Source organism: Prorops nasuta, unplaced genomic scaffold, assembly GCF_024137725.1.
Source record: "Prorops nasuta isolate Cenicafe-Biocafe unplaced genomic scaffold, Cenicafe_Pnas_1.2 PNAS00257, whole genome shotgun sequence".
Classification (NCBI taxonomy): domain Eukaryota; kingdom Metazoa; phylum Arthropoda; class Insecta; order Hymenoptera; family Bethylidae; genus Prorops; species Prorops nasuta.
The window spans coordinates 1-12,398 of record NW_027117053.1 but is presented as its reverse complement, the minus strand read 5'-3'; the positions used below and the strand labels follow the sequence as shown (position 1 = coordinate 12,398).

The 12,398-nt window shown below is 36.6% G+C and overlaps 2 protein-coding genes across 5 annotated transcripts; one reads left to right on the top strand and one right to left on the bottom strand.

The window, feature by feature from the left end:
• Window positions 1-5,637: 5,637 nt before the first annotated feature.
• LOC136785327 (uncharacterized) lies at window positions 5,638-9,775 on the top strand. Of its 4 annotated transcripts, none has more exons than XM_066746371.1 (5): window positions 5,638-6,024; window positions 6,807-7,246; window positions 7,741-7,989; window positions 8,073-8,237; window positions 8,324-9,775. In XM_066746371.1, the coding sequence occupies exons 2-5, from the start codon at window positions 6,842-6,844 to the stop codon at window positions 8,747-8,749; spliced, it is 1,245 nt and encodes a 414-aa protein (XP_066602468.1). In that variant the 5' UTR covers window positions 5,638-6,024; window positions 6,807-6,841; the 3' UTR covers window positions 8,750-9,775. The 4 variants fall into 4 exon arrangements, with proteins under 4 accessions (XP_066602468.1, XP_066602472.1, XP_066602471.1 ...); XM_066746375.1 differs by lacking the exon at window positions 5,638-6,024 and adding an exon at window positions 6,071-6,089; XM_066746374.1 differs by lacking the exon at window positions 5,638-6,024 and adding an exon at window positions 6,342-6,498.
• A 213-nt stretch (window positions 9,776-9,988) lies between these two features.
• LOC136785329 (SURP and G-patch domain-containing protein 1-like) lies at window positions 9,989-12,040 on the bottom strand. Its single transcript, XM_066746376.1, is given in 6 exon segments — window positions 9,989-10,296; window positions 10,480-10,609; window positions 10,683-11,092; window positions 11,169-11,760; window positions 11,885-11,916; window positions 11,990-12,040. Coding segments are annotated over 6 exon segments (1,242 nt in total). The 3' UTR covers window positions 9,989-10,269.
• Window positions 12,041-12,398: the final 358 nt, after the last annotated feature.

Below are 12,398 nucleotides of genomic sequence, written 5' to 3'. Positions count from 1 at the left end.
CTCTCCTGCTTAGACTAAGCTAGAAAAAATATTTAGCATTACAAAGACAATCGTGAGCATATGTATATATACAATCCAGACTGTGTCTCGTACATTTGCACTGTAAACCATAAAGCACAATTTCATAATTATTGCGAAATAGTTTCTTGGCAGTTTCTCTCGATCGAAATAAAATATCAATAAACAATTTAATGTAGTTATCACTGTGAAATTATTAGTTATTTAGATTATTGTAAACGCACAGCTCTCACGTTGTAGTTTTATTTGCTTGAATTGTATAATGATGTTCAGTATTGATATAAACATTTTGTACAATAACACAACGCAGTATAATGATTTTTCCATAAAGAGATCGGGTGTAGGGATGGAATAATATTAATAGCTTGGAGCACGATGGATTTTACAGTGTGATATACGTCCATTGACGCATAATTCTGAATAGCGCGAAATGATTTCAACGGACGCAGAACGAATTTGAAGTTATTTGAGTGATTTGAGTACGGAGAGAAAGTAAAAGGATAAATATACAAAAAAAAGGGATAAAGAAAAAAGTGATTAATATATATAAGGATCGAGTATTTCCGAGTGCTCCATATATTTTTGCTTTTAAAGGAGGCGAGTATCCACGGAGCACAGGGATCAATGATCCAGAGGAACGGTGGAAGGTGGTACGGTCACGCATGGCTTGTCGCGTGGGTGAGAGGCGATCGTGGCCGGGCCACGATACACACAATACCATCTAAACCCAAACACTGCCAATTGAGCATTTTTACCACTACACACGCAGCTTCGCGATATAACTGGCTGGCGGCTGAAACCAAGTGGAGCCATCAGACGCGAAATTTAAGAGCCCTCCCAAAAAGGAGCTGTTAATTGTTTAAAGCCCGCTTAATTATCTCACGTACGAATGTAGCATTGAAAAGGCATAAATCAAAATAATTAATTTGGAAATTCGGTTAGAGGCAATCAGGGTTGATCTTAATCACGACAAGCTTTCCGCGCTTTTGTTCCAGCAAACAGGTGATAAATCTTTGATTACCTGCGAGAGGGATAATTACTTTGACGGATAAGATCTAGATTATCGAATGTACGTGGAAAAAATCAGTCTTAAGACCCCCTCGGCGGTAGGAAGAAAGTGGCTTACGTAAGGAGTTACAGTTTGCGAAGAAGAAGTGAAGAAATCGCGTGCATTTTTATTCTCTAATCTGATATCCTCCAACCGGATCTAACTCTAAAGAGGGTATACATATGTGTGCATGTGGCGAGGCCGAGCGGTTCGCGATTTTTCACGATTTTCAATGATTTCTCGGTACGACAGAACAATGATAATTGACGGCTTCGGCCGGTAATGACGAGATTCTCAATGATTCATCGTCGATTGCCACGGTCGATAATCGATGAGAACGTGTTTATAGGTTAACCGATCGCTTGATGGAACCGAGTCAATGACAAGCTACGTTATTTAGGTTAATGATTAGGTGCAGTCACACGTAGCACCTTATACATTGTATTATAGCGTTAACGTCAGCCAACGCACGTTCTTCGCGAAGAACCGTTTGGTCGCGGAACAGCGATACAGATCGATCACGAAACTCGTTATCTCTGGATCTCTCTAAGAGAAATATCGTTTACGCCCGATAGCGAAACAAAGAGAGCTACAGAGTATGGTCTGCAACTTTGAAAGCGTCAACTTCCGGTTAATTTCGTACAATTTACGAGCGTATCGTTTGCACTTTGGTCGCGGTGAAATCGTTTAATCGAAATCATCTTGCAAATAAGGTCAGACCATCCACAGTGGGCTCGATTAATCATGTTATAGGATATATATTACGTGTCGGAAGAGGGAGTAGCAAAGGAACCGGGCGGTCTGTCGGTAAAGAAGATTTTTCGCCCACTCACGAGACACAAAAACACACAGCGGCAAGTAGTATTTCGCGGTAGGATGTGTTTTTTCTTCCTACGCACCGACGTCCAACAATTTTCTACGCCTCTTACATTTGTTCCTGAACACGAAGACACACGCGTGCACGGTACACCTGACAAGCCAACCGTATAGCTGAGCACGAATCCCGGTGAACATCCGCCACTCCTTCCTGACAGGTTAATTTTGGACCTTGATCGAGAGATGCTTCGTACTTTCCGTCTAAAATGAGAAAAGGGAATCGATGACGCGCAGACCGTTCGACTGTTACGTTATGCACGCGAATACGTAGTACGTCCGTATGTACGCCGAAGCGCTCCCCTCGCGGCCCTCGAACGCCCGAGCCTTTGTTGACACGCAGTTCGATAGCACTCGACGCTCGGTCAACATCCTCGTACGTATAGTACAGCTCTATGAAAGAGATCGTTACGCAGTTATATGATAGAGAGCATCATTGTCCCACATTGACCAACGAAAACTTCAATAAAATCCCCATTGTTTCCGAGGCCTCATAAAGCAGTCATTAATCTTCCCCAGAACAATCATTGATTGATGATACTTTTACGTATTATATTTGAAGAAATTAAATTAAACGAACACGGCTCGCGCTCCTCCATGAGAGTTCACAGTGTCTGCGATCTAAGAGAGCCTGTAATAAATAGTTACTTTTAGCCAAACATAACGAAGCAGCGCCGAGTATTATCTTTTTTGTCGATAAAGGTATAAATTCCGGATACTCCTACGTGCGATAAAGAAGAAGAAGAAGAAGAAGAAGAAACGAAGGTGGTATAATTCCTCTGGCGTTTCTCGTTTCGACTAACATGAGAGTTTAATGGACCAGTGCGTTAGTGGTGTGTTTCGACCGAAAGTTAGGAGCGCAAATGCTTTTAACGTATGACGCTCGTTAAGTGGAGAAAATTTAAGTGGCGAGCAAAAAGGGCGGACAGCGCGAGGGAGGGCATTAAAGCGAAAGATGATGCACTTGCGGCGATAGCGAACTTCGATTTGCACCGAGTTCCGAGTACCGCCCGCGGTGCCAACTCACAGACCGTTAAAAGGAATCCCCTGTCCGAATATCCACAATGCGCAAGGTGCCCTTGTCACTGTAAAAGCCCCTCTTGCGTCAAGCAAAATTTAATCGTTTCATTCCTTTTATCAGTGACCCTATATACATATATGCAATATACCACATACACGCATATATACATAGGTACACACACACACACACGCTGCAATATCCTGTAAACCCATTCCGCGCTCTCATTAAAGAATAGACGCGAGCTTCGCGTGACGAATCACGAATTTTACACGCATTGACCATCTTTCGATATCGCTTTTGACTTGTAATACCGACGAAATTTCATTGAATTATCAACTTCGTCATCCCAACTCGCGTTGTGCAAAAAATTCAGATTCCTCGCTCTCTCGCTCGCCAAACCATCCGAAGATAATTAATTATCCCGTACATTGCTTTGTTACACACCTGACTTGGTTTTCCAAAGCTCGTACGCGAGTGTAGAGTTTAATCGTGACGTAACGAAGTCACACATACGTGTTAATTTTTTTTTCTTTTTAATCAGAAAGGAACGCGAAGCGGACAATATTATTGTTGTCGGTGTGGTCGAGGGGGTTATTAGAGTCGTTCCCTTTTAAGGGCACAATTGGCACTCGTCGACCTCGCCACTGTGAAACGAATCTGATTTTACATTTTCCAAGAGTGGCCTGTTGTATAGCGTTAAAAGGAGATGTATTATATTATTATGATTATTATTGGTAATTAGAGCGAGCATGTACGCGTAATATGTAATATATACGAGTCCCCTGTGGAGCTCGTCGACTTTCTTCGTTGCTGCGTTTTATTTTTCATCGCTCTCATCACCGTCTACAAAGTTGAGGGGCGGTGAGCTCGGCTCGCAAACTTTAAAGAAGACAGTTATCTCGCGACATCGATCAAGCGTTGCACATTATTGTGCCGGCTGTGTGCCGAGTGCTGATGTCTCAAGACTGGACGTGTATAATGCACGTGTCGCTTTTTAGCGTAAAACACACGCATCCGCCAGGAGAAAGTTACCAGCAATTAATCTTGTCAGGGTACACCGAAATCTTCCTTTCGTGCCATTTTTTCTGCTACATTCCTCCCACCCCTTATATAGTTAGCCCCCAGCTCGATCGCCAAAGCAAACATGATCGAGAACCACCTAAATTCTGATTCTTCTTTTTCATCAGGAGGAATTGGAGAACAATCCTCTTGTTGGGAAGCGAAAATACATCTATCGCTTCTGGCGAACGATCACTGTACCATGAATAATCGTCTAATTATGATGTAATGATAGATAGAGTTATACTCAGGGTGACCTGTTAGTTCATGCAAAACTGAGAAATACAGATAGACTGATTAATATTACGAATATACTTTTTTTATCATTTTGTACACAGACAGTTTTTAATAAAAAGGTTTTTATATATAAATTAATTAAAAATTTTTTTTTTCCACACGTCCTATCAATGATCGTTTATTAATCAGGTATTGCTTAATTAAATAATTCGGAGATTAATAGAAAGTTGCGAAATACAACATTTTCTGTTCTTAACAATTTTTTATTCGAGAAATGAAAGTGCTATAAGAATATTTTTTTAAATTTTCTGATTTGGTAAGTGTAAAATTTTGAAACTTTGTATAAGTAACGTCTAGCTATATAGTCAAAGCAAAGGTTCGCAAAACCATCAAAAGTTCTTTCTTTTTTCTTGGAAAGATAAGGAAACTGCAGTCCTCTGAAAAACATTACAAATATGCAGTGAATTTGCTTATGGATATAACGATGACTGTACGATGATTAATCTCGCAATTGTGATGCAAGACAATAGCATCGATAGAATTTGTACCTAATTATCGTCCATCTATAATAATACTAATAATAATGACGTTAATCGTATATACTATGCGTGTCGTATCTGCATATAATTATTAGTCTTGTTAAAACGAACGTTCCATAATAAAAATCAGTATAATAATTATCAAAGGAATAGTCACGTTCTTGTACTTTGTACATCACATAATATTGTTTAATATTTCACTCGTCTTATTATTATTTTAAAGAAATCTTTATATTTGCTTTATTCTTGACCTTCGTCATCATTTTTACTTTATATCTCAAGATCACGCGGTTCTGTAACTATTCGTACACAACGCATTGACAATTGCATTTTTTTAATTAAAGAATTATTCTTCTACGAAGCTTGAAAAGATACAATTAATCTAGTCTTTTTTATAAATCACATAAAAAAACCTTTTCAATTCCTTTAATTTATCACAACATTTATAACGTAGATTAAATTTTTCAACTTTACAATTTGATTCTAAAAGATTCTTTTTACTCAAGAACTATCTTGAAATATATATACTTAGTAATGTTTCTTTTTAATAGTTTATACCAAAGTTTATAAAAACCATGTTTCTAAAATCTCTAAAAAAACTATGCAACCAAATAAAAATACAACGACGAGCGCAGATGATGTCACTAAAAGGGGCACGACTTTGAAGGTCAAAAAAGAAAAAACGTGGTAACGTACAAGCGTTATCTTTTATACGACAAATTTTGGTAAGAAGCATTATTGCCTGGATAGAATTTTAGTAATATGTTGAGTGAAGAAGCTCGCGAAAGAGGAGCATCGACACTAGCAAGTGTATATATAAGGAACAGTATCGAAGAGTTGTTTGTTTTCCAACGAACTTGCTGGTTAGCATGCGTATCGAGGATAAAACCTGGCGTATCTATCGAGTGCGTTGGGCCGGCTGGGAAGTTGTTGATGAAACTTAATATTCCGGTCAAGGCGCAAAATATTGTCTTCCCGAATGCAGTGGGTGTGAATTTCACTGTAACTGTCAGTAAGTGATGTTTGTATCTTGTATACGAGCGTATCTCGAAGGCCTTCTAAATATTGCACGTCATGCCAGCTTGCTATTTGCTGTACGTGCGATTTACTAGGGATCTGGTGGGGACCGATCTCTAGTATCTCTACGGCCAGTTTCCCGTGCTTCGTGACACAACTTACACGCTTGTACCCACCGAAGATCTTTTGTTGCTCCAGATCACTGACAGATCGTAAGTGTCCATTGTACAGCTCATTTAACGCCAACCAAAACAATATTCAACCTCTGCACGATCTTGTATATACTTTGTATATATATATATATATATATACTCATGTAATTTAGCATTTTAAAAATCATCACTATAGCACTATATAAATCTCCATGAAAATCATCATCATCCTCGACGTTCATTCCTCTTAATAATTCGTAGATTTCCCGAACGATTGATAAAAACTGAAGACAAATACTCTATTGTCGATCTTCTATATTTCATCTCCGAACTGGTCAGATTTATGTACTCCTCTTCCGCGTCATTATTAATCTAGTCATTGCGTAAATGGCACTTGGTTTCAAAGTGTCGTGACGTAACCGTGAGCCAACCAATGGGAGCCGTCGGTACAATTAAGCCTTTGAAAATTCGTAGAGATGAGACCCGTTAACATTTTCTCAATACAAGTCAGTGTTGATCCGCGGTCGTGCTCGGGTAAGTCAGTTTTTCCATATCGCGGAAGTTGAGACCTTGCTGCAATTGTCAAGATTACTAGTTCTGGTATCCTTTATCAATGACTGACATTAGCGGAATTCACTTCCCATTTGCGTTTCTGCCTCTTATCCAAATGTGTGATTAACACCATTGGTATTTACTTCCCTTTTCACACACGCACACACACACACACACACAGATATATATATAGTACATATAACTCACAATATTTACCTTAAAGCAGAGTCGCACTCGGTACACAAAGCATTTATCGTTAAGCTCTCTTGTAAAGCCAGTGCTTTTATTAGTTTTAGATAGATAAAACAGGCCGAACGTTGTAAAAATGTCGATGAATGAGATAAGTGAGAGCGCGGAACTGGAGGATGTAGCTCGAGACCCACGAATGCAGAAGCACCTGCAGCAAATTGCGAAAAGCTTGAAACTAGCCGAGCCGAAATTTCGAGTTGTCGATGCTACCAAGAAAGGCGCCAACTATGCTGGGATCGTTTACAGAGTTATTACGGAAGGCATGAGGAACGGCAAGTTCGAAAGGATAAATTCCATCCTGAAATGTGCGCCTCAGGAGGAAACGCGTCGAGAACTCTTGAACACCAACAGAATTTTCCTTCGCGAGATCTTTTTCTACGAAAAGGTCCTGCCAATCTTTGCGGATCTCCTTAGCGAGCACCACATGCAACTCGGACAGTTTCCCACGCTTCACGGAGTTTGGGCGGAAAATGGAAATGAGGTAATCTTTTCATCGGTGTGTGTGAAATAGAAAAAGAGAGAAATTCACTTGCCGATACTTCATTCTTTTTCCTCAATAAATTCGATAAAACATTCATTGATCCAACAATCAAACTTGTAACGTTATCTTATATTTTTTTCACGAGTGATAAATCTAATTATGATAATTAACGGCTATTAAAAACGTCTGAAACAGATAAAATTCGTGTAATCGTGGAGACTTTTGGCATGACTGTAAACTCACAAAAATTGCTTGACACAGTTTAATGTTCATTCACCTCTCGATTTTAAATTTAGCTGTTGGTAGTGTCTTATCTAAAAAAAGTATGCTACGGCTTGTCATATTTTGTAACGTAAAACAATTTGATCAATTTAAAGAGATTCTTATCGCGTAACTATTGCGAGATAAATGTTATACAATTTGACTATCAAGAAGGGGGGGGGGGAGTAATTCTTTACTATGATGTAAACATAATAGATTACTCCTTAACACAGGTGCTAATTTTAGAAGACCTGAGCCGCAAAGGCTACGTAATGAAAAGCTCCAAAACTTTGGATTACGACCACGTTTCTTTAGCGATCCAACATTTGGGGAGATTTCATGCTTACAGTTTCGCGACTCGAGCAAAAAATCCGGCAGCTTTTGAAGAGCTAAAGGCGATGGAGGAGCCAATCTTCTTTCGACAAAAGAGAAACTCCACGTCAAAATCTCGAGGAGAGTTGTATTGCGATTTGGTCGAAGAGGTAAAATTCCCTTGAGATTTCCATAGTCATGATCGTCGAGTATATAATGAATTAATTAACGATAATCGATCAACATTTTTTAGGCTTTAAAAGACGAGGACAAATTTTATCGCGACAGATTTGACGCTTTTCGCAAAATTGTTTACGACGAATTAGTAGAAGCTGTTATGGGAGCAAACGCAGAACCATATGCTGTAGTGAATCATGGGGATTGTTGGACAAATAATATTCTTTTTAAGTATGACGAGGTAATTTACAAAGAAAACACAATTTTTAATATTTTACGGTTTAATTGCAATGTGTTAAGACGAAACTAATGAATTTTTTGACACAGAAAACGAAAAAACCGACAAGCTTGTACTTCATTGACTTCCAAATATCTCGATACGCCTCTCCCGCTGTGGATTTATCCTACATGCTGTTCTGTTGTTGTACTCACGAACTCAGAGAAAAATACTTTGATACGTTATTGCACCAATATCACGACGCTCTGTCGGACTGTCTCGCACAATTGGATTGTGATGTCAAAACTCTGTTTCCTTACGAAGTACTGATGGACCATCTTCATAAATTTTCCACGTTCGGCGCCGGTATGGCTATCTTTGTCCTGCATATTTTCACCGATGAAGACATGCAAGTAACGGAGATAAAAGCAATCGAAAAAGCAGAGCCTCTAATGGAACGACTGCGTACCGACTTAAACTACAAAAATAGAATTAAAGAAACGTTTAAAGAACTCATCGACAGAAATTACATCTGATCAAATCGTTATTTTACACAAATTTTATTTTTATACAATTCTATAGCATAGACTGCAGTATTATTTGCTATCAATATTAAGGTTACTCATTTTAACGACAGTGAATTGGATTTTTCTTCATTCGTGCAACCGTTTTCAAGTCTCGTTTTGTGTTAAAATAATATGCAGATAATATTCAAAGTGAAAATTGTATGAAGAGTACTAAAGAATTAATTCATCGAGTAGAACAAGCTTCACTAATTTTCCTCATTTTAACGTATTGATATATAAATACGCCGATGTTGTATGTTTATTGCTTAAAGAACTAGAGGAAAATCATCTCACTGGGTAGATAAGAAATTGGTAGAAATATTTGTTTTATGTATTGTCTGATTACTCTACTATGTTTGAACATTGACGAAAGTACAACGTAAATGAAATGATATTAATGTACTATGTATTTTAAACAAATTGTATATATGAACTTGTATAAAGTACTTCGCTGTACTTTATTTAAATGCTTTAAATTGATGGTTTTTTAATTTTAAAGACAGAGCTGGATCAAGTGACATATTAATGTCTTGTCGGCAATAAATCTTACTCTCAAACGTGAACTTTCCTTTTAAATAATTTATGCTACCATTATTTTCTTTTATAGTAAATTATACCAACGTTAACAAATAATGTAAAAAGAAAAGATACAGTAAAGGAGAAATTTCTTTAAATGAATTCTGTGTAATTAACAAGACGATGATGTGCAATTACCCACTTATTTACATGACGTCAACGTTATTTACAAAAAAAGCCTAACCTTTTATTAGCTACTTTGCATTTACATCTAGATCTATATTCTCACGTCTATCCAATGTCGATAAAAATGTCGTTGAGCAACGCTGAAATGTAAAATACTCTTGAAAATGACTCGATATGATTAACATTAATTTTTATGATACAAATGAAAAATCAATATTTGTTCAACAATAGGTGTAATTTATATATTAACAAGGTATAACTATTAAATAAACGATATCAATAAGTATATTTTAATTACAGTCAAAATTTTTATACAAGAATAGACTTGTCACGATACCTCTAATTATTAATTGATTTATCACTTACAAGCATGAATAATAAACATTCTATTAATTAGACCTTGAATACGCTTATGTTTATAATGCGACATTGTATAAATAATATATATTTATATATATATATATATATATATATATATATATATATATATAATATATATTTGTAAATTAAATTTTACCACGTAGGTATAATCTTTGTATCTCAGTATACAAACAAAATCATCGATGTTTGAGCAAATCTTTAAAACGATATCAATGAACACATAAACGAATCTTCTTTTTATTCAGATTCCTTATATTTGTTAAATTATTAGATTTAATGATGCCTTTTACTAAATTTATATACGTAATTTGTAAATTTACAAAATAACTCGATGGTCTTTTCACTTTTAAAAAAACTAGCAAGTACCTAGTTTAAATAATGCCACATAACAATAGCATAAACAATCCTTAATAGTAGGGTCTTCTCGGATTATTCTGCAACAATTAACATAAAATAGTACAAACATACATTTATATTGGTTGCATTTAGCAGGAATACTTGTCACAAGCTACTAAAATTAGGGAGCAGTTCCCGGTTTTCGGAGTAACTTTCTTCCTGCTATCCGCAGAATATAACAACCCTTAATAATTATTTTCTTGCCAATTAAAAATACTCACCAATGGGTTAGGCCTAAATCGATAAGCTAACATCATCCGTTTTCTGTAAGCGTCAAATTCATCGTCGTCTCTAGAAACGCCATCTGGTCTTTCGGAACCTAATCCGGCACTATCGAGTCTATTTGTTGATCTTAAAAAATAAATATAAGTGTTGTACATTACACACTGAAAGAATCGATAAATACGTTTACAAAAAAACTCACTTATTAACCGGCTCAACACGACCACTTCCTTCACTACCAAGGCCTTGTCCTTCGCTCCACCCTAATTTTTGAAGCATTTGAAACCCAATATTATCCTCCTTTAGTTTGAACTCTTTATAATCACTGAGATCCGGCTCTTTGCCTTGTTTAACGGCATTGTATTGTTCCATAAACTTTTTTAATTCATCGGGTGGCAAAAAGTCACCTATGTGATGTTTTCCTTCTGCTTGAGCAGTAAGTTCCTCAGCCCACATCTGCGTGGCTTCCATTTCAGCCGATCTAATTTTATGTTCCCATGTGCCCCCCTCTGTTTCTTCGTCGCTGTCATATTCATATTTATGCTTTCCCTGTGCCTCCAAACGTTTTACTTCCTCTCGCTTTTTTAGTAAATTTTGATATAAAAGATTTATCTGAAATATATAAAAAATTGTATTTTAAGACATTGATTCGGTTTATTTATTTTAACATAATGGCAAATAAGTTTACTTTAAAATGATCTTCAGCTTTCTTCCATTGTTCTTCGCTTAGATCCAAGGTTCCAAATGTTTGTCTTGCATACTGAACCAATGCCGGATCATTGCGGGATATTTTCGTTAGCATAGGATTTTTTCCTTTACTATTCTGTGTTTTGGGAGAAGGCAGAATAACCGCTGGCTGACCAATTTGACCTGGAATCGCTATTCCAGGTTGTATAATACCAGAATTGATTCTATTAATTGGTGAAGCGGCTATCCCAACAATAGGAACTTTGTTATCTGCATCACCCCAACGACTTCGTCTTTTTCTTTTACGTTCTTCCCGAGTTTCATCTTTTGGGCCATCTGTAAAGTTATTTTTACTAATAAATTATATATAGTCTAGGTTTACGAATATCACATGTTTGAATAGGATTTTACCATTTTGGGGTGTACGCTTTTGAGTTTTTTCAATTTCTTCGTTGTCACTAAGAGCCTCTTCAGGACAATAAAGCTCTGCACCACTATTTTTACTGCTATCCTTACCAGCTTTCTCTGATCGAAACTTTGCCACCAATCCCCTGTACTGCAGATACGCTGCACTTTGCTTTTGGTGCAGAAACCTTGATTAAAACAATACTTAAAACGCTGTCGAGTAATATGTATGCCTAAATATAAATTTTTCTCAGAAGAAGTTAAATCCAAGTTTCAAGCAATCCTGACAAGAAGCAAACTAGGATGACTGACTTTACCGTACGATATTTCAATATAAATTCACGCTAACAAATTGTACTAATAGAAGCATTTCTTAATAGTTAGAACGAATCTAGCTGCTGCATTACTTATACAAACATGTTGATAGATTACCGAGTAAAAATGCAAGCAAACGGTGAAACCACTCATATTTAACGATAAAATTGAAAATTATTTAGAGATTCTATACTTGGAAAAACTTCCGCGGTTAATCTATCTATAGCTAGTATTAATCGAAATAAAAACTTTGATAAATATTATTTACACACTGTCCAACGGCAATCAAAAACTAAACAAATATTAATTATTCTATACGCTCGGGAAACTATATATTGATTAAGGTAATGTTAATGCTAAAAATGATGGTACTACATAATTTTCCATTAATCGGTCATTACTATGAATTCTTACCAACTATAAGTTCATATTAATCAAAGAATTAATATCATAGCAATAATTGATATTGCAAAATAGTACTTTAAGAATGTATGAATATCAGTTTTTCTCA